At 41.1% G+C, this 20,054-nt stretch overlaps 1 protein-coding gene across 2 annotated transcripts; it reads left to right on the top strand.

The window, feature by feature from the left end:
* The first annotated feature begins 515 nt into the window (after positions 1-515).
* On the top strand, positions 516-18,524 carry LOC306704318 (uncharacterized protein). 2 transcript variants are annotated; one of them, XM_079170611.1, is made up of 12 exons: positions 516-800; positions 6,754-6,857; positions 7,663-7,870; positions 8,062-8,174; positions 8,370-8,493; positions 8,942-8,974; positions 10,935-11,018; positions 12,248-12,271; positions 12,738-12,755; positions 14,403-14,519; positions 15,494-15,553; positions 15,639-18,524. In XM_079170611.1, exons 1-12 carry the CDS (start codon positions 737-739, stop codon positions 15,665-15,667), a joined length of 978 nt encoding a protein of 325 aa, XP_079026737.1. In that variant the 5' UTR covers positions 516-736; the 3' UTR covers positions 15,668-18,524. The 2 variants fall into 2 exon arrangements, with proteins under 2 accessions (XP_079026737.1, XP_079026736.1); XM_079170610.1 differs by having other exon boundaries at positions 12,245-12,271.
* Positions 18,525-20,054: the final 1,530 nt, after the last annotated feature.

The following is a 20,054-nucleotide window of genomic DNA, read 5'->3' as shown; positions in this document are numbered from 1 at the left end:
GTAATTCACTGTACTCTTTAGAAACCTGATATTCCAGTAAATCCAAGTAAACCGATTTATGAGGCTGTACAAATGTCACATGCTGCCTAAATCATAGCTCGAATATATGGAAGTGCCTAGTCTTAACACATAGAGACAGATACGATTGGTCTTGTTAGTACTTGACCCGTTAATAAAAAGAATGGGACACAAGTTACACTCTTAAAGGTTGCTTTATCTCAATGAAGGGGAACAGAGCTGTGGCTCTCAGTATCTAAAAGGACGACGACTTGAATTAAATAATGTTTCATACGGAGTTCCTGGATAATTGAGCTTTTCTTCGCACTGAAAAAAACGATTGCCAAATTGTTGGTAACAGCCATAACATCGGAAATGTTATGAACACTACTGATTAGTGGAGATATAATGCCCTCACAGCACCGTACACAGCCCTTCTACCCGCCTGCCTGTATGTGAGAGAAGAGACCCGCCCATCTTAATAAAGACTGGACCTTCTCTCTTCCAATCCAGACAAAAGGAGAGGACGACAGATCCGCGGTGGCGCGCACAGAGCAGAGCATCCGAGCACATTGGAGACTCCACGGTTTTGATCCGACGCGCAAGAACGCACCGGCACACCGACACGCACGCCCTCCAGGTCCACCTGAAACGTCCAAGCCGGTTGATTGTCCTGTTTGAAGGCAGAGGAAAGAGAGTCTGAGCACCGGTTCAATCGCAGCCAGAACACCGTGTTCCCATGATGTCATACCTGTGGATTCTGCTATTAGGAAGCCTGCTGGCTACAAGCGCCCAGGCACAAGGTAATGATTCATTTTCCAATTAATTCAGATCAGCGTTTCGCTGTCTGCTTTTGTTTGTATGCACGCACATGTATCTATCTATCTATCTATCTATCTATCTATCTATCTATCTATATATATATCTATTTATATACCTATATCTATATCTATATATCTATATATATAATATGTTTCTTTTCTTCTGTCTGTATTGTTCATCTTTCTCTTTTAACCCCTAATTCATATCCCTCACTCTCACCTATCGTTCTCTCCTTTTCTGCCAGTCTGCCTCATTACACATCCATATGTGTCTGTCTGGCTGCCTCTATGTGTGTGTGTGTGTGTCTGTGTGCGTGTGTGTGTGTGTGTGTGTGTGTGTGTGTGTGTGTGTGTGTGTGTGTGTGTGAGTGCAATTGCCAGTGTCTTTTGCCAGTCTGTCTGCCTCACTGTCGGCATGTCAATTCAATTCACCTTGAGCTAAACACCGCTTGTTTTAATCCGTTCGGACTGAATGAATAAAAGCAGCTCTGCCCTCCTTTTCCATACTGTGATCTTTCATGCCTCTGCAGCCGAGACATTATCAGTGAAATAGGTGGGTCGTGTAATATGGCCATCTTTTTTGGCCATGAGTTTTGGTCCACAGGGGTGTGGTGGGCCCATTGTATTTCCCTCCTGTTTTCTCTCTTTTTCTCTCTCTTTCCTCCTCTTTTTAAGTCTCTCGTCTTCATTTTTTCTTTTTTTCTTCTCTATATTTTCATTCTTCATCAATTGCTCTTTTTTCCCTCTTCAGCTGGCCCATGGGCCCCTGCCCTTCCCCGCGGCACATGTAATGATTCCAGATTGTTCAAAGGAGCAATAAAACTCTTGAGGGAGAGAAAGGAAGCATTGAGAAAAACAAATACTCTGGAAAAGATGTAGGGAAAGGAGGGGAGATTAGAAGAAGATAAGAGATAAAAGAGCCGATAAGAGGGAAAACAGATATACAAGGATGGTGAAAAGTGAGGGAGATAGTCGGAGCACCAGTGAGCCTCGTGGTCATTATGCAAACAAAATTTCAGTTGAACGTTGGTGCGCTTGGATGGCATCTGGTGTAATCTCACTCTACCGGTTCACTTTTTATTAGCAGATAAACCACCAGATAGGAGCCACCCTTACACCCACACTTTCATTTTCCCACACACACACACATATTTTTCTTTTCACCCAGGGGATCCTGTTCAGTTGTACAGTGACGCAGGAAATCTCCACTGGAGAGTTTGCTCGCTTGCATGCAAGTGGTTTACAGTTTCACAGGAAAAGATGGGTCGATAGGTCAGTCGCATGTGTGCACATCCTGGACTGTGTGTAAGCTATAGAAGTTAAGGATAGGGAGTGTCTCGGTAACTAGATCCAGCTCCAGCTGTAGACAACACCCACCGAAACAACTAGTTTCAGCGCCTTCCTCTCCCCCAGGGCCGTCAGCATCTGTGTGTGTGTGTGTGAGAGAGAGAGAGTGTGTGTGGGAGGGTGTGGGGTAGGATTTTAATGTACAGAACGAGTGTGGGAGTGCAGGAGTATGAGAGTGCTTCATTACTGTGTGTATGAGTCAGTTATAGAGCATATGTGTGTCTTAGAGGCAGATGAAAGCAAAAAGCGCTGAGTGATTTGTGCCAGGTGTGTGAACAGCGTTTGTGCGCAGACTTGTCTGTGTTTACACCTTCAACTACCAGTACATAAAACACTCTTTTGGTAGATAAGTGAAAGGCGGGCACATGCAGACACACACACACACACTCCCTCTGCTCCCATGGGGGCAGTTTCAAGGTGTGCATGATTGGGGTAAACACAGCACTTTCTGTCCTAAAAACACACAATAGAGCCATACCTAACAGAACAATGCACTGTGGAGGTGCTTTTGTATCACCTGACACACATGCACACACAGTTTATGGTGTACTGTTACAGGGGAAAGGGTTGGTTATTGGAGTATGTACACACAATATTACTCAGTCAAGCACGCACAGGCGATCTCACACAGGCGTCTAACACAATCTCAGGACAGGAACCAACAAGATAATGAAGTTACTCTCGCTTTGTCATTGGTAACATGCCTCACACTCCAATTTATGTAGGCCGCGTGTTACAAAAGTGCAGTGATTTAAAAGAAGATGTACTTCTTTGTTGTTTTGTAATAATAAAAGGTGAATATGACAAAAATTAAATATCAGGGAAGAATTGTTATCAGGTGTCACGGTAAACAGTTTCCTCATGCGTCACCCTTTGCATATCAAAACAGTGGTGCCAGCATCAAAGCATCTCTCCAGCCCTACAACTTCCATCAAGGTGTGTGTTCACTGGAAGTGCAGTCTTCACACTGTATCGGCTGTTAGTAACTCACCAACAAGATGTAACTTGCTGAAAGTGCTTTTGTATTCACTTCACGTGTATTTCACTTTAGTCGCAATTGGTGCGACATTTCCAATGAACCCTGTTTTTACCTGTTGTCAGGACCAACTTCTGCGAAAGCTGATGCCGCCCATGTTAGTTGAGCATCCCACGTGATATCAAAGTCCTGTTTGCCTGAATTTATAGAACAGGGAAATGAAAAGAAGTGTGCATTATAAGCGTGTTTTCAAGGTTTCGGCAAAGTAAAAAAAAAAAAAAACACGAATCACAGACACATTTTCCTGTGATGGATTAAAGCTACACTTGATATGTGCAGTATTCAATAGGGGGAGAACGTCATGCTTATCTTTCAAGCACGTTGCTTAGCACAAAGATGGGAACAGGCGGAAACGGCTAGCGCGGCTCCCCCCCTCCCCCCCACACACCTCTAAACAGCTCATCTGTTAAATTCAAGCCAAAAAAACACGACAATTTCTAGTCTTATAGGGGATTATTTGCTGGACTATTTCCTGGCGGGGTCCAGTAACCCACAACAGGAAGTTACTGTGCCTGGCCAAGATATAGTCTGGCATATAAGGAGACTTAAAATGTTAATGAGTGAGCGTTAGAGGTTACCTTTGGACAGAGCGATGCTATTGTTTTACTATCAGCGCCTTGCTGGAGCTTTATATTTACAGTACAGTCATGAGAGTAAGCTCAGCGAGAAAGCTCAGTACCCAAAATGTTTGAACCATTCATTTAATGACTTTTTCAGCTCGGCTGTATGTCTATTCATAGGTCCAATCTCAAACTGTGCTCTCGATCCGATGATTCGATAGAAAATATAACCTTTAATAATGTTTTTGGATTGACACTGTCGGAGAGGTTTATGTTTACCTAAATGTTTAATATAGAACATATGGCAGAACAGTTGCGTTGGATTGCATTAGATGTACAATAGTACTTGGTAAAGTGGCAATGGAGTCGATCAAGCTACTTGACTAGTTTCTGAAAAGAACACAATGTAACTGACAGTTTGGTGTTTTCCCACATGTTTAAACTGGTTTGACTTAAGTGTCCTCCTCTGGGGGACCTTCTTGCATATTACCACTGCACATGCTGCACACAATCATACAATAGCGTGCGGCCATGTCAGAGGCACATAGATGACTCATCAGCCTCTAGGGGAAGCAGTGGCAGAGAGACAAAGAGAGTTAAGTTAAGAGTTTGGGTGGGAGCAAGAGAGAGAGAAAAGGGGGGAGACGGTCTTCAAGACAAAAAGAAAAAAGGGAGTGAGGTTTTGGATGTGCAATAGTTAGTTTCTCTGCTGTACTAACACAAAACAGGACGCCGCTTCGTCAAAGTGTTAGAGTGAATGTGAACTTGCCTTTACGTGTGTGTGAACATGTGGTTGTTTGTATGTTTGGACTAAAAGGGGAGGAAGAGGTGTTTTAATGAGTTTGTAGGCATGCATGTGTGTGTGTGTGTGTGTGTGTGTGTGTGTGTGTGTGTGTGTGTGCGTGATTGCAGGTGGGGGTGGGAGGGGGTATGGGCGCATGTTTGGAGCGAAGGTAGTTAAAGGAGGAAGTGGCAAACTGATAGATGGGAACAGAATGTTCTATGGAGTGGCAACGGAAAGAGAGAGAGAAAGTTAGTATGGGGCAATCTCTCTCTCTCTCTCTCTCTCTCTCTCTCTCTCTCTCTCTCTCTCGAACACACACACACAGTACATTAGAGCCACACACCTCACACACACATTGTGCATATAGGCATAATGCCATTAAAAAATGTGCCCAATCATTCCCCACTTAGACATAACATAACACACATACTCACAATCAACAGAGGTCCTGTTCTGACAAATTAACAATAAAATGTCAACAGAAAGTTTGTAGTTTTGTCACATTTTGTACTTTTTATCACGAGCCTTCCGTACACATCAACTGGCATCTAAACTTCGTTCAACAAGTTGAATGTCGTGCCACGGTACCTTTTTGATGGAGACAGTGATTTCCAAGGTAGACGCAAAGATAGTGAATCACAAACACCCACACACACACCTCACACACACGCATTTCCTGTTTAATGAGCTTGGAATGCAGTTTGATTCTCAATAAACTATGAAGAGCACTGATTATTGTTTATCTGTGATGCCAAGCTCATACAGTGACATTCACCGGAGAAACAGGGATTGAGGGAAACAAAGAGTGCTTGTTTTGATTGCTGTGAGTAACCATGCATCTGTGCCTGTCTCACATTCATATTTCTGCGCGTGAGTGCATGTGATGTGTGTGTTTCTCCATGCTTTGTTTGGTCCCACTTGTTTGTATGGATTTGTGTAAAGGGTGTGTGAAGCCAGGGTGTCACCAGCACTGCTCGCTTCCAGATAATTTACAGTGTGATGGAAATACTTCAGTTGAGTTGATGCCGCTCTGCCTCAAGGCTTCTCTGACTTTGATACAATCTGACTTGGCAAACACAGGGATCATTCATTAGAAGCTCACTTGGCAATGAGCAGCTGTTAGAAAAGATGAAGGATTATTTGAAGAGATGAAGAGAGTTGTGATGCTGAGCAGCAGAACCCTGATGTCTCTTCTTACTTTCTGATATGTCCTCAATTTTCAATTTCTAGTTTTCTGATAGTGTGCATTTCTTTTGCACTTTTTTTAATGCATTCCGAATCACTCATACCACCATTTCTAGATGGTTATATCTCTTATTTAATGGTTGGTACCTGTATTTGGAAGAAGGTACTACCCTGATGAACCAGCATCGTGGTGCTGCTGAAATCAGCAGAGCAAGGAATGCTTAAGTAAGTGCGCAGTTTTGCTGTTTCAGCTTCTCACATGCGACTGGGGAATGTCACAGCACTGACTCAAACACACACAAACGCCATGCTCATCTCACACACAGAATGACAAAGACATGCGCTTTGTATTTTCTCATTAGTACGGAGTTGCGATGCTTGCGCTGGGGTCGAGTCTGTTGAGGCAGGTGAGCCGTGATCGATGCGTCTGTCATCCAGTTGTGGCTGCAGCGTTCACATCAGGGAGCCATCGGAGCAGGGCGTGGCTCTAGATATGTGTTCGGTGGTGATAGTCGTGTTAGAGAATGTGATGAATCCACAACAGCTTAACGACCACTGAGACAGATGATTTGAATGGTTGTGAATGAGAACAGATGGATTAAAGGCATGCCGTTTTTAATTAGCAATGGTTACACTAATCACTACCAGTCTCATGTTCTATTTGTTCTATTTTAGGATAGACTTATAATGTTTCCACTTATTTGTTCATGAGCAGTAGACCGCACACAATAATAGTCAACACAGTCAATTTTAGGGATGTTGTGTTTTTAAGTTGCAAGATTTAAAAGGAAGAAGAAACTAGCTTTGAAACAGATTCTTTGTTGCCATGTCTGATTCCTTTCTTCTCTAGAAAAGAAAATTATAGTTGCTCCAGCATTTATCTGACGTTTATGTGTTCATTGAAGCACCAGGGTTTCAGAACAGCCCTGAATTTTTCTCAGTAGTTGGAACTTCACTGGATGTGTGCTGTTTTTTTTTTTCATTAATCTATTAATCTTTCTTTCTTCACATATCTATCTGTAGATGATGAAGCCCCAAAAGAGGAGGCAGCAGCTCCGGAGGCCCCGGCCGCTGAAGCAGGGGCAGAGGCCAATGGAGAATCCGCCGCTGACAAGGAAACAGCCGAGGTGAAGAATGATAATACTTTTGTTTATTGGTTTTAGCTTGAATCCTTTTTTAAAATCTGTCAATCAGTCCAATGTTCTTCTTCGTCTTTTATCTCAGAGAAGGTCTCCTGGTAAATCACGAATCTTAAAGCAACCACTTTTGGTTTCATCACGGTACTGACTATAATTTTGTAATAACTGGTTGGCGGCTGTGGCTCAGGGGGTAGACTGGGTCACGAGGTAGCCGTTCAATCTCCGGCTCCTTCTGTCCGCATGTGGAAGTGTCCTTGAGATAGACACTGAACCCCAAGTGACAGCTAAAAAAGTCAAATAAGTGCAGGTCTGAATAATGTTTGGGTGAATTATGTAAAAAATAAAGTGTTGTTACTATGACATTGCAAACTTTTTTGTCTTTAGTCGCCGTCCTCTCTTCAAACTTTTAATCAGAATGAATCAGTGTTTCCGGGTAACAGTGCCGCTGTGTGACCTGGATTCAGTTTAGTCAAGAAAATCTAGTTCTAAATCTTCAGGCAGTTATTTGATAAGCTGAGTTGTATCAAATAGCTGAAAAACATCTCATGTTAGCTCTTGGTTGGGTATTGAAAGTCTTATGGAGCATTATGTTATTGGCATGAAATGTAATAAAAGCTCGGTGTCTTTGCCCTTTTCAGACTGACTTTGTGTTTTGTATTTCTCTTGCTTAGTACAAGAAAGGGATGGTGAAACTTTAATAAATAAGCTGAAGTGAACCTAAATCCCCAAACCAGAGACTTGTTTTCTGAATCATTATGTGAACATAATAATGTATAACTTGTGCTGAATATAGGAAATACCATCAATAGCGAGTGAGCCTGACAATGAAGCCGGTGAACCAGTGACTCCTGCGGTTGAAGAGGCAGAACCAGTGGCTACGCCTGCAGCAGACACAGAGCCGGAGGCGGAGCCCGAGGAGAAGGCAGAGGCGGAGCCTGAGGCGAAGGCAGAGGCAGAGGCAGAGGCAGAGGCTGAGGCTGATGCCGCTGCAACCATAGAAGGTGATCAACAGGTGTTCAAATATGAAAATATGCACACTGAAAACAGATAGTGCACAGTTGGTGTTTAAAATTACTTTTCCAACCTGTCTGGTTTTGCTTGCAACGTGCATTAAACAGTAAGCCATCACAGCCCATGCCATAAGACTTGGATGATAAAAACACTTCCTCCCCTCTGTTTCTCTCTCCTGCAGCGCCTGCAGCTGATCCTGAGGTCATTGAGCCAAAGGCTGAGGAACCAACTGCTCTCGAAGAGGAGGAGGAAGCTACATCAAGCACTGGTGTAACACCGCCTGCTCCGGAGGAGGTCAGTAGCAGAGTTTGAAAGTCTTCAACTTATTCAAATCTACTCTGACAAATATGAACAAACTTCCACATTCCAGTTATGCATAATTGCGGACATGCTGTGTATAACACAGATATTATTCAGGAACTGCTATGCTAATGAGAAGTTAATGTGACCTTTCTACATGTTAATATTTTATATATTCATATATAATAGAGTGGACCTGAGGCCACACCAGGAGCAGATAATGAGGAAAAAACAACTGCTGATGATGCACCACCAGCAATACCAGATGTTGAGGAAAAAGTCGAACCAGAAGTGGAGGTCCTTGTTCCAACAAGTAAGAATATAGATGTTCTGGTGAATACCGTGCACTCATCATATGAAAAAGAAGGCAACAAGGATCCCTGTGTCACTGATATACTTTATTTCATGAAAGCAAGAACTTCAATGCTTGTTTCCTTGTTTTTACCTAATTACATCGGTACAGAATAGCACCCTGAGACAGTAGGTAAGAACTTGTTACATGCTAAGGCATTTTGGACCATGTGTAACTTTTTGATTTGTATTAAAAGTACACAAATATAATAACGAGCTCACCGCCTTTACATGGGGAAACTGTGAAACTTCCTGTTCTGCCCCTTTGTTCTGCTACATTCTGTCTTAATTAACATGCCATTGTGTGTCATGGCAGCTAAGGACTTTTGTGTATTATGCCTTATCAGTTTTAGCGTTTCTGTGTGGATTTAAGATGTTTGCATGATTCTGTTCTTTTTCTTTGCCAACAGTTAATGTGGATGTTGTTCCTGAGCTGGATGCCGGTAAAAAAATAGTTTTTTTCATTTCATTGTCATGTTATGTTTCTTTGTTTGAATTGGGAAAAAGAACATTAACCTTATGTAAGACAAGGAGAGATGTAATGTACCAGGTTTTAGCCCCCCCCCCCCCTTTAGTCCCTGGGCAGGTAGGTAGAATAATAAAAATAGATTCTGCTCTTTGGTTTGAAACATTTCCAAAGCCACATTATACAAACCTCAACCTTTCTGGAGCCAAGTCCCACAGCTAAACAAATTACTGAGGCACACCACAAATAATTTCGTGTGACTCAAAAGCTCTTTTCATCATACAAGAGCACCTCAGGAGAACACAATTAAAACCCATTTAATTTCAGTAACCACGGTAACAATTAATCCACAAAAAAGCTGAACTGCTGAATTGACGCTTGGGACAGATGGAAATGTTAAAGTCCTACATGGCAGCATTGTAAAAACATTACATGAGTGGAAAATAGGTTGTACGTCACTGAGCAGCATTAGTAGTCATGCTTGAAGCTCTGCTCATTATGGATTGTGTTTGAGCTGAACTGACTGAATACTTCTGTCGTATATTTCCTATATTAGTTCTCCACACTGTCACCATTTGACCCCAGGAACACCCGTGGCATTATGGTTGTTATAGTCATTTTGTGTGATCAGTCATTTAAAAACATGACCAGCTTTCATGAGATATCGTGTATCATTTTGCTGCAACTCCCCTTTTTCAAAAACAAGTGAATGGGAAACAGATGTGCTTTTCTACTAATAGGTATGAATCACTTAAGAAGGTTATGAGGTGGGACTTTGGCCCAAACTATTTTACCTCCTGAATTAGGAGTGAGTAAACCTCAAAGTGTCACCCTATAGTATTTATCTTTGCATATAATGGTATCCTCTTCTCCATTCTCTCTCCACTCATTTCACCATTTCCTGTCCCAAGTGGTAGTTGTCCATACCTGCTTTATAGCAGAACATCCTCCTTTCCGTCACTCAGAGATAGTCATTTTATACTAGGCTGGCCATTATCTCCTCTCTTAGTCATGCTAACAACTAAGAACATTGCCGTGGAGTGTTAAGGAAATGATTGCTATGGAAGGAGTCTTCCATGTGACATCTGGCAGGGGAACATTCTTGCACGGTGGTGACAAGAGGAAAAGAGTTGAGAAATGGAAAGGAGGATAGAGACACAGAGACAGGAGAGTACAGAGAAGAGAACAAGGTCGGGGAGAAGTGGCAAAGGCAGAGTGAGGTGTAAAAACAAAAGGAAAGAGATAAAGGGAGACGCAAGGGGACAGAGTAGAAAGGAGAAGGTGGTGAGATTAATGGAAAGGCCAGAGAGGTATAAAAGAAGGAGGCTCGGTAGATAGGATCAGAGTAAAACTTGGCTCAAAATATGGTTTCATTACTTAACATTCATGTGTGACAAATGGTGCTCTACAATTCTGACTCACTATGATTTAATGGCAGGACTTCTTTCAGGTCACTGGATCATTATGCCCCTGAGGTTCTATCTAAAATAATTCACCAATCCTACCACGCCCCGCTCAGCCTGAAACTGTAGTGTTCACAGAGTCCCACGTGTTGTACGAGTCACTTGGGTTTTCCCCCAATGAATATAGAGCCAGGGTATGGTGTTGTTCCTGACAGATAAGATCCTTTAATCTGAGTCAACACTAGTTCACAAGATCACCGACACACCCTTGGAGCAGGTGGTGTTAACAGAGTCGTTATCGAGGACACCTCTGCAGGGTAATCACTATGGTGAAGTGGACAGTGTAGCTGATATTATCATTAAATAGTTCAGCATGCAACGGGGTAGTATTGAGTGTTAAAGAGATGACATGTTTTAGGTTAACATCTGGAAGATATCCCTCATGGGCGGGATGGCGAAAAGTGAATTTCCCTACAGGGATCGATATTGCATTTCTGTCACCAATAATATCAAATATATTTCTTTCATGTGTAGGGTTTGACTTGGGAGATGCTCTGTCAGATGCTCTGTCAGAAGACAATGTGGTGGGAGGCCCAAAAGAAAAAATGGAATCTGGGGGTGAGTAACTATTATAGCAATACATTTGATATTATCATTGTAACAAATAACCAGCAAGTATGTAGAGATGCACACGAGAACCGTCGGCTACACAGTTAGCAATACAGACAACACCCTGGGGAAGAGAAGGCTCAGTTTTGATGGGATTGTCTTTCATAGTTACCACAGTCTGGGATGTCTTTTTTATCACTCAGTTGGAAACTCTGTGTAACCCCGGAGTAACCGGATGTTACATCTTCTCCAAACGGATTGTTTTATACTTTAAACTAGTTAGCCTAAGCTCCCTGTTTACAAGACCATGTGAACAGGAAGTGGATGGGACATTTGATAATGTATGTACATTTTTTGTAAATACGGAAGTTAGTGTCTTTTATAAATATGAACATTTCAAGAACATGACTACTCATCACTCTTTGGAGAGGATTATAGTTTTACTTCATGTACCCCGTTGGAGCAGAGCAGCTTATTGAACCCATAGATATTTGTGTCTTGAGCTAAAATAGACTAATTCAGCATTTCATAACTCTTTAAGCCTCATCATAGTGTTTTTAGAAATTCTTCTCGTGGATCTATATGCTGCGAGAATGCTGTTCCCTCTGTTCCCATGACAAGACAACGAATTTAATCGTTTTACCTCCCGGGTCAAGAAGGTTTAATCACCAGCCGCAGAGCAATTTGACAGCAACACTTTGATGCCGATTGTCTCGCAGCCTTCACCCTTTATTCCCAATCTGAAAGCGGATTCGTCTACGTCAGTACAATCATTATAATCTTGTGAAATGCGCACTTCTTTAATGCTCTGTTATTAGCAGCTTTGTCAAGTTAAAGCAGGTAGAGGGCAGCCATGATGTCCCAGGCGAATACAGACAGGAGATGACAGGATTGTTTTGCATATTGAACGAATCATAGATCAGAGTGAAAGACATCGAGCGTGTCTCCTTCAGATATTTTATCTCTGATATAATAAAGCCATTTGAATGAGTGTACAGAAGAGACGTGTGTGTGTGTGTGTGTGTGTGTGTGTGTGTGTGTGTGTGTGTGTGTGTGTGTGTGTGCGTGTGTTTACAGACTGGTTAGGACAGAAATTCTAGACTACTTAATGCCTTCTCTGTGTAAACTACCACAAAGATAATAATCCTGCTCCTTCCGTCTTCTTCTTTGCCTTATGTGTTTTTTTTTTTTTTCATCTTCCTTAATCACCTGTCTCTCCTCCTTTCTCCTGTTAGCAGCTGTTTCTGGCGCAACTGGAGAGGGTAAGACTTTTTTTTGTTCATGGTCAAAATATATTTAAGAACAAAACAATTATCAAAATCATGCCATCTTCTGTCCAAATCGCAGAAATCCCAGACAGATACGTAGCTCTGCAGCCACAGCCACAGCAGCAGTAGGGCTTACATATAGGTCGTTCTGGAAACTAGTGAAACAACCAACATATGACTGGCATGCCTCTGAATAAACAGGAAACTCAGCGGAAAATGCCTCTTCCCAATTGTTTTAGTTCAAACAATGGTCTTCCGAAAGAGTATTTTACCTTGAAGTCACGCTACTTCTGTTGGAAGTGCTTCTGTTGAAGCTAACTTCTGTGATTCTCAAGCAGATACAGTTTGACAGATGCATGGTTGTCCCTGCTTAAATACACCGTTGCTCGTGTCACATTACATATGAAATGTCCTGTCATGTTGCTAACTGTATGTGTGTGTTCTCTGTTCTAACCAACAGACACACCTGAAGCCCAAGGTGAGTTATCTTTCTACGCTTTATTTTTTGTTTTGAATACATTAACCCACCCACCCATGCACTGCCCCAAACATACCTGCAGCGTTCCCCTATTGTCTTGTGTAATGCAGAAAGCCCTGATCAGGTGTGTGGTTGCTGCAGCTGCTGCATGACATTTTAAAAGAAAACTTAAAAAAAAAAAAAAAGCTTTAATAAGTATCTTTGTTAATTAAATGAATGACAAGTCCAGGCAAAGGAAAAGGCAAATGTTTCCATTTTGCATCCAGACAAACTGGTGTGTCACTGGTGCATGTTAATACATGTCTGTGTCTACACACCTTTACTTCCTTTGCTGACTCATTGCCTCCTCACGTTTTATTTCTCCTAATTGCACTGACTCATACCTTTTGCTTTCATGTATCTTGAGTCACACGACTGCTCTGACTCATTCCACTCCCTTTGTTTATCACTATATTTTCTGTACTCTCTAATTTGTGTGAACTTAAGTTGCTGACTCACCCATCACACCCGAACGTCCGTTCTCCCCTTCCTTCTTTCTCTCTATTGCCACTTCAGCATAACCCGTCGTTATTACATTATTTTGACTGCAGGGACAATAAAGAGATAGTATTTAGAAGAGATGCAACGAGGAAAAACAATAATTATGGATGATAAACAATCAGTAAACAATCCTTTTTGTCTGATATTTCACTCATGTTTAGTTCAGAATTGCAAAAAACTAAAAGTTACAGATTTAAATTTGGACAACGCATTTTCCACTGATTTATGGTCTGGTTTGTAATCTTCACTTCTACCTTCCTCATTTATAGTAAATTCAGAAGGCTTAGCAGCATAATATAGCTGTTAAATATTTGTGTAATGTTACCTTAAATGGCCTGGCGATGAGCCTTCATCAAACCTTGAATAATATACAAAGTACATGTAGTGTAGTAGTGTAGTCGCCTGCCATTAGGTGTGTCAAGTCTTTATTGTATCAGAAAGAGGAAATACCTAGTGTATATACTGTATATAGGTTAATTAAGTCAGTTTACTCTTAAATCAATTGTCAATTGCACTAGCAAATAATGACATTATGTAAAAACTAGAGTAATTTAGTGATATTTGCACTCATATCAACCTCTTATGTTACATTATACAAGTGCATTATACTACAATTACCTGCATTATTTTGAATAGGCTGGGCTTTTTCTTGTAGTGGTGTAATTTTTTGATGTACTTTGACTAGTATTTAGGAATGGAAAATATCATAGTTATCAGGTTTTAGGTGTGCATGTGTTCGTGTGCCGTTAACAGACAGACTATGACACAGCAGGAAAACTATTCAGGTCGGTGTTGTCATAGTAACTGGGTTACAGGTGCAGACAGATGCTGTCACAGTGAATGCTTTTAGGGGTCTAATTGGTTGGGTAGGCGAGTGCAATGGTATCAGAAAATGCTGCGGCAGGATGATGCATCTCACTCAGACGCACGCATTATGTCACGCTATTTATCATTTCAACTGCAAAATGGCTCCCGGTGTTGATACTGAGCTTTACATTCTCTTTAAGTAGCGGTTACACTGACAAATATTCACATTTGTATCACAAAACATGCTCGAATGATAAAGTTGACATATCCATTATCTTTTTGTTTGTTTCCTACGTGCAGAGGCCAGCTCCGGCTCTTTGGCAGCCATCCTGAGTGCAATTGTGTTGTCTGTAGTGGGAGCAGTTGCTGGATACTTCACCTACCAGAAAAAGAAACTGTGCTTCAAAAATAGACAAGGTAAATATCTTGCAGACTAATTCATTAACTGAAAAAACTAATAACAGGATACTTAACTGCGGTACACAAGGCTTGATGTTTGCTTGATCGCAGCACATTTAGACTCTAGTTTCTTCAACAAGGACCTGCAAGTCGAGATTTGTTGTTGTTCTATTGCTATCGGGTGCAGGAGAGTTACTGCATGTGGTTCACTTGGACCGTAGCAGAATCGGAGCCTTTAATCATGCTGCCAGCGTCTTTAGTAACACTTTGCTTGAGCCAGGCTCGAGGGCGAGATGAGTGGGGTGTGTGACATTTGGTCGGAAAATCATAATAAGTTCTAAAGGTCAGCAGTATTTCTTTGAGATATAGTAGCCTCAGCTTCGTCCCTTATGGAGTGTTGTCACTTACAGTCAACTCGCACACATCCTGCATACCTATACTACCGATTCAGCAAAGTTGACTTTACAGTCAACATGAGCAATAGGCCATACAGCTTAAGCAATGTAAGGCAAAAGTCAAATATAGGTAGAGATATATATATATATATAAGTAAGAATAATGACTATACTTGGACTATTGATAGCTAGTATTTATCACATGTTTTGAATATGAATAAAAATGTTTTTTATATATTTTTAGTATTCATGAATATGAATGATTCTTGATCAGCTGTAAAGAGTAAGGATCGTAAATAGCAATGTAATTAGCAGGTAGAGCGTTGCAGCTGCTCCATTGACAATAGATGGGCAGGCTTGACTGCACGGAAATGAATTGCTTTTTAGCTTTTACAGCTGACACCAACAAATCGTCACAGTGGTAAAAAATAAGCAATTAGAGCCGAGAAACGTTAACATCCTCAGAAAGTCCCCCAGCGTCGCACTCGTTGTCACTTAAACTAAATGCTTGTGAAATCCAAACGGCCATGTGATGATTTGTCTGCTTCAATTTCTCCGTCCGTTTGCGTCTATCTGACTTTGTCGATCTCTGATTAGAAGCGGATCCAGAAGCTGCACGCAAAGCTGTTGCAACAGAGGCTCAGTCAGATCCCCAGGGTAGGACACAGAAAACACACCCACATAAACAAAGAAGATGCAAACACATGTTATCATATTTTAACCTTCTTTTTCCTTTTTGCAGTTCTTAGTAACCTGCTGAACTCCTCCTAGACCAGCAAGGATCACATGACTGCCTGGACCAACTACTGGCAAGCATAGTGGCAAATCTCACTGTTAAGCTCTATCTTCTTCTGTGGAGCTAATTTACTGTGAGGCCCCGGAGTAGGGCTGTGTGTGTGTGTGTGTGTGTGTGTGTGTGTTTGTCTCCGTCTGTTTGATTTTGTGTGTTTGTGTGTGTGCGTGCGTGCGTGCGTGCGTGCGTTTGAGCCCATGTGTCTGTATGTGTGAGTGTGCATACGTGTGTTCATTCTTGTGTGTGTGCACATATGTGGGGAGTAAATATATGTGAACATTGAGGGTTTTATGATTGTCAACATAGCAATTTATTAAATGATTGGACGAACTTTATACTTGGACCGTTAAAGAGATCCAATCTCAAATTAACCATGAGATGGAAGAAATTAAAGAACTAACTTTTCTATTTCATTTGTATGGCTACTATCCAGTTCTAGTAATTCAGTGTGAATATAAACCAGTGACCGTTATTGGTGTTGTAGATGTTTAACTTTGTACTGAATTCTAAAAAGTGGATTTTGTTTTTGTGTGTGCTAATTCTGTCATTGTTTGAGCCACACATATTATTTTGAAAGTCCACTGGCAATAGCCACTTAATCAAAATATTTAGTTTTTGTTTTTGTAATAGTCTGCAGTACAAATGCAGGATAGATGGATAACAGGGGGATTCAATAACTACCACTGTATTTCCTGGATTCTGGCGTGGACAGATTCTGGGGATGCTACATGGTCCAACATGGTCCTTGGACCAGTGATGTCACTGTTTGTGTGTGTATGTGTGTTTGTGTGTGTGTGTGTTTATTTTTTTGGTTGGTGAAGGGGCTTATTAGTTTGTAATCCTGTTGGGTGACTACCACTTCTCCTCAGTCAGTTCAATAAATTAGAGTGAAAGAGTGAAATTTCCAATTAAACAAAAAGAAAAATGATCATCAAACAAACTCAGTTCATTCATTTCAAATAGGTAAAACAATTATACACATATACATTTATTTGACAATGTTATTTGAACATTTAAAAGTGAAGTGGAGTCTAGTCCAACGCTGTTTCTGTCGATGGATGAATGTTCACCTGACATGGACAAATTCAACAGAGGTCATGTGGTATTGTATTAGACATTGTTCTGATGTAGTATGTGGCAGTCTAGTTGTGATGCAGTAATTTATCCTCTATAGTGCCTTTCACTGACACAGCCTGGCTTGAACACTCTACTGACACACAGGGAAGAGAGCTGGGACAATACAAGTGAAAACAGGCAAACTAGTAGTTGAATGTATCAAAACTAGACAATAGAGGAATGTACAATCTTAATGAATTCATAACCATTTTGGTGGTTGAAAAGCCTCACCTTGGACTGTTTCTGTATGTGAAACTGTTACACTATTGTAACAGCTGCTGTATGCGTTCATAGTGGGCTGTTTGCTGTTTTACTTCCAGTACTTTTTTTAACCAATATTGCATACAAACTCTTTTAACAATCTCACATTTCACCCATACAAGTATCCTCTCTGCGTGTCTCTTTATTTGAACAAGCCAGTTGCTGTCGCAGTGTTTTTTTATCATTCATATGTCCACCTTACAGACACCATTCACCTGTGATTTTTATATGCATTTTACATTTAGCAGTGGTTGATCATTGTGAAATGCCTCAGAAGCAGAAGTGCTTGAAAAAAAGAAGAAAAAGCCCAACAGTTACTCTTTTTTTTGCAGCTGTAGCACAACAAATATTAACTTCTGAATGTCTTTTTGTTGCCTTGCAGTTTTGTACTTGCTCTGCACCCTTTAAATTATGAAATAGGGTTATAGAGGTTACATAGTGCTGCAGTTCATGTAAAGTGTGTAACTTGTAAAGCACCATATAGCTGCAATACAGGACAGAGACTGTTGCTAACAGCCTAGCCTAGAACTGAGAATTATTCATAGTCTGTGATGTCACATATCGATTAATCCTACTGTGCAAACTGTGGGCTGGACACTGTGTCAAAGCTCTGAATGAAATGCCTTCTTATTCTGTAATCTGTGATAGAGTTTCTCTTGACACATTGGAACTAAGTGGATAGTGTGTCTGAAATCTCTTACTGCATCTGCTACAATGGCATGGAGTGATAATGCACAAAATACCCACTAAGTAACAGTACAAGCTTTCAGATGTCGCCACCGATGCCTTCAAAACAAAACATCCTCCTTTTAATGCAGTACTTCTTGCACTCCAACAAGTGCAATAGAAATCAACAAAAGCAGTCCATTCAGAAAACCTTAAAGGAGGCCGGAGCAACAATACAGCCCTTAAAATGGCACAAGGAATGCTTGTGTTTTGTGCATTACGGTCCAGTCCACATTTAGTCTCAAGCTGTCACATTCCTTGTAAACACAAACTATTGGAGCATAGCATCCAAACCAGAATGTAAAACCAAGGAAATCGTAAACTTTTTGGGTCCTGAAGTGCACTTCCCAAAAAATGCTAAGGCATCAATGTGGCGCTGACCAGTCCTGCCTTATACCGCCTCTTGAACATTCCAGAGAGGAAAACAAAGAACAATGTCATCATCAGAAAGTAAACGATAAAACAAGGGGAGATGTTTTGCAGGTGATTTTAATAACAATCTCTACGGGAGAAGCACTTTCCTATCCTGTATATATACGTCTTGATTTATTAAACATATTGGACAATTCATTTTTGATTTAGACAAGTGACTCTTCCTTTTTATTTAAATACGCTGTGTTTTAATTTTGTGTAGGAACTGTCTTCATTTTTTTTTCCATCTGGCACTTGTATTGTTCTTCTGGAATTGTGTAAATAATGTTTAAGGAGTCAATAAAACCGTTTTCGTGGGAATTTTGTGTTTTACTTCCTTGCTAGATATCTTTGTCTGGTGTGTCTGTGTAACACAGTAGGTCAAAAGAACTGCTTTATGCATCACTGATCTTAAAGAATGATGTTGAAATATTGGTATTTTTACACTTAAGATGTATACAGCACATACACCATTTTTAGTTTGTTTCTTCCCATTGATCAAACAGCTTTATGTAAAGGTTATGAAGCTATGTGTGCCTCTGTCACTCTGTTTGTGTGACTTTCTTTAGTGACTGCAAGCTGCTGGAAAGTTAAGTAAGCTCAGGTCAAAAAGACACAAACAGGCATCCCACGACATGTTGGATGTATCAGGTATTTATAGAATGTAGCTCATATACACAGGTTAGAGTTTGGTGACTGATAGATGATGACTGATCCTCACCTGAGGCCTGCAGGAGTAATATGTGGGAACCTGAGTATGTTTTTCTTGCCAAATGTTTATCACACCCACACCAACCATCTAATTAAACCCAGACGACCTATTATTGACTCCGTAATGGAGTTGATTTGATTCCAATTAAATCAGACTAAATTATGTTTTATGGTTAAAACAATAAAACTCGGTTGTGTTAGTGTCTGCGGAATAAACATAAAAAGGTTAGTCGTCATTGGATTACAGGATTGAGCAGTTCCTCATAATATCATATGTTAACTCTAATCTACAAAATAACTGCTAACTACACCCATCAGACATTTAATGGAGTGCCAGATCACTTTTCTTGTGCGCATTTACTCCACACATTAATGCCAATGTGGTTGTGCGCTTCGGGGGCAGTCATTACTGTAGAGTCAGAGCAGAGGAGATGTGTCACATTCTTTTGGTTTTATGAATCAGTCCACTGTGCAGGTATGAGGTGAGTTCACGCATGGCGCGTTTACCTTTGCCCATTTAAAACAGCAGCACATGTCTGAATGAGCTTCACATTAGGAACGAACATGTAACGAACGATGCGTCCATCGAACGTCGGAATGTTTTGCTTTCAAGGCATTGCAGACTGATCGCACGTGGCACCTTTGCTACAGTTTTGAATTTGCAAATGTTTATTGCTCTCTAAGTTTCAGTGCAACGTATCGCGCGCACTGCCCCCCACATCAGCCCGCACAACACAGCACAGGGTTTCCGGGATTTCATTGCTTCCTGCAGTGAGAGGCAACAAGTCATGTTGGAACGTTCATGGGAGAAGACTTGACCACAGCATTGGGTTTGACTGGACGCCATATTTATTAAGACTCTTAAGTATTGTGCCATAGTGATAAGACAACCGGGTTAAGTGAAAGGGAACCGGATCGACTTAACGTTACCCGTTGTATATGAGAGGTTTTCATTGTGGGAGGCGGGCCTTCGCAGGGGCGCTCCAAACCTTTTCAGGGGAGGCTCATTGGAAGTGTAGAAAAAAGTCTTTGTGAAGAGTAACTGTGAAACTAGAGTACATTCTTAAAAAAAATAGTACATAAAACATCATGGCTGACTGTCAGCTTTAATGGTATTACTTGTAGCAGCAGTGTAAAGCG

The sequence above is a fragment of the Pholis gunnellus genome (genome assembly GCF_910591455.1).
Source record: "Pholis gunnellus genome assembly, chromosome: 12".
Taxonomy (NCBI): Eukaryota; Metazoa; Chordata; class Actinopteri; order Perciformes; family Pholidae; genus Pholis; species Pholis gunnellus.
Note: the sequence above shows the minus strand (reverse complement) of the source record. Positions and strands in the feature narration are given on the sequence as shown.

What these genes read in the sequence shown, in the direction of transcription:
- LOC306704318 (XM_079170610.1), top strand. Translation starts at nt 737, where the DNA reads ATGATGTCATACCTGTGGATTCTGCTATTAGGAAGCCTGCTGGCTACA. An exon ending in TACAAGCGCCCAGGCACAAG is followed by an intron (nt 801 to 6,753) that starts GTAATGATTCAT and finishes ATCTATCTGTAG; the next exon opens with ATGATGAAGCCCCAAAAGAG. An exon ending in TGCCGCTGCAACCATAGAAG is followed by an intron (nt 7,871 to 8,061) that starts GTGATCAACAGG and finishes TCTCTCCTGCAG; the next exon opens with CGCCTGCAGCTGATCCTGAG.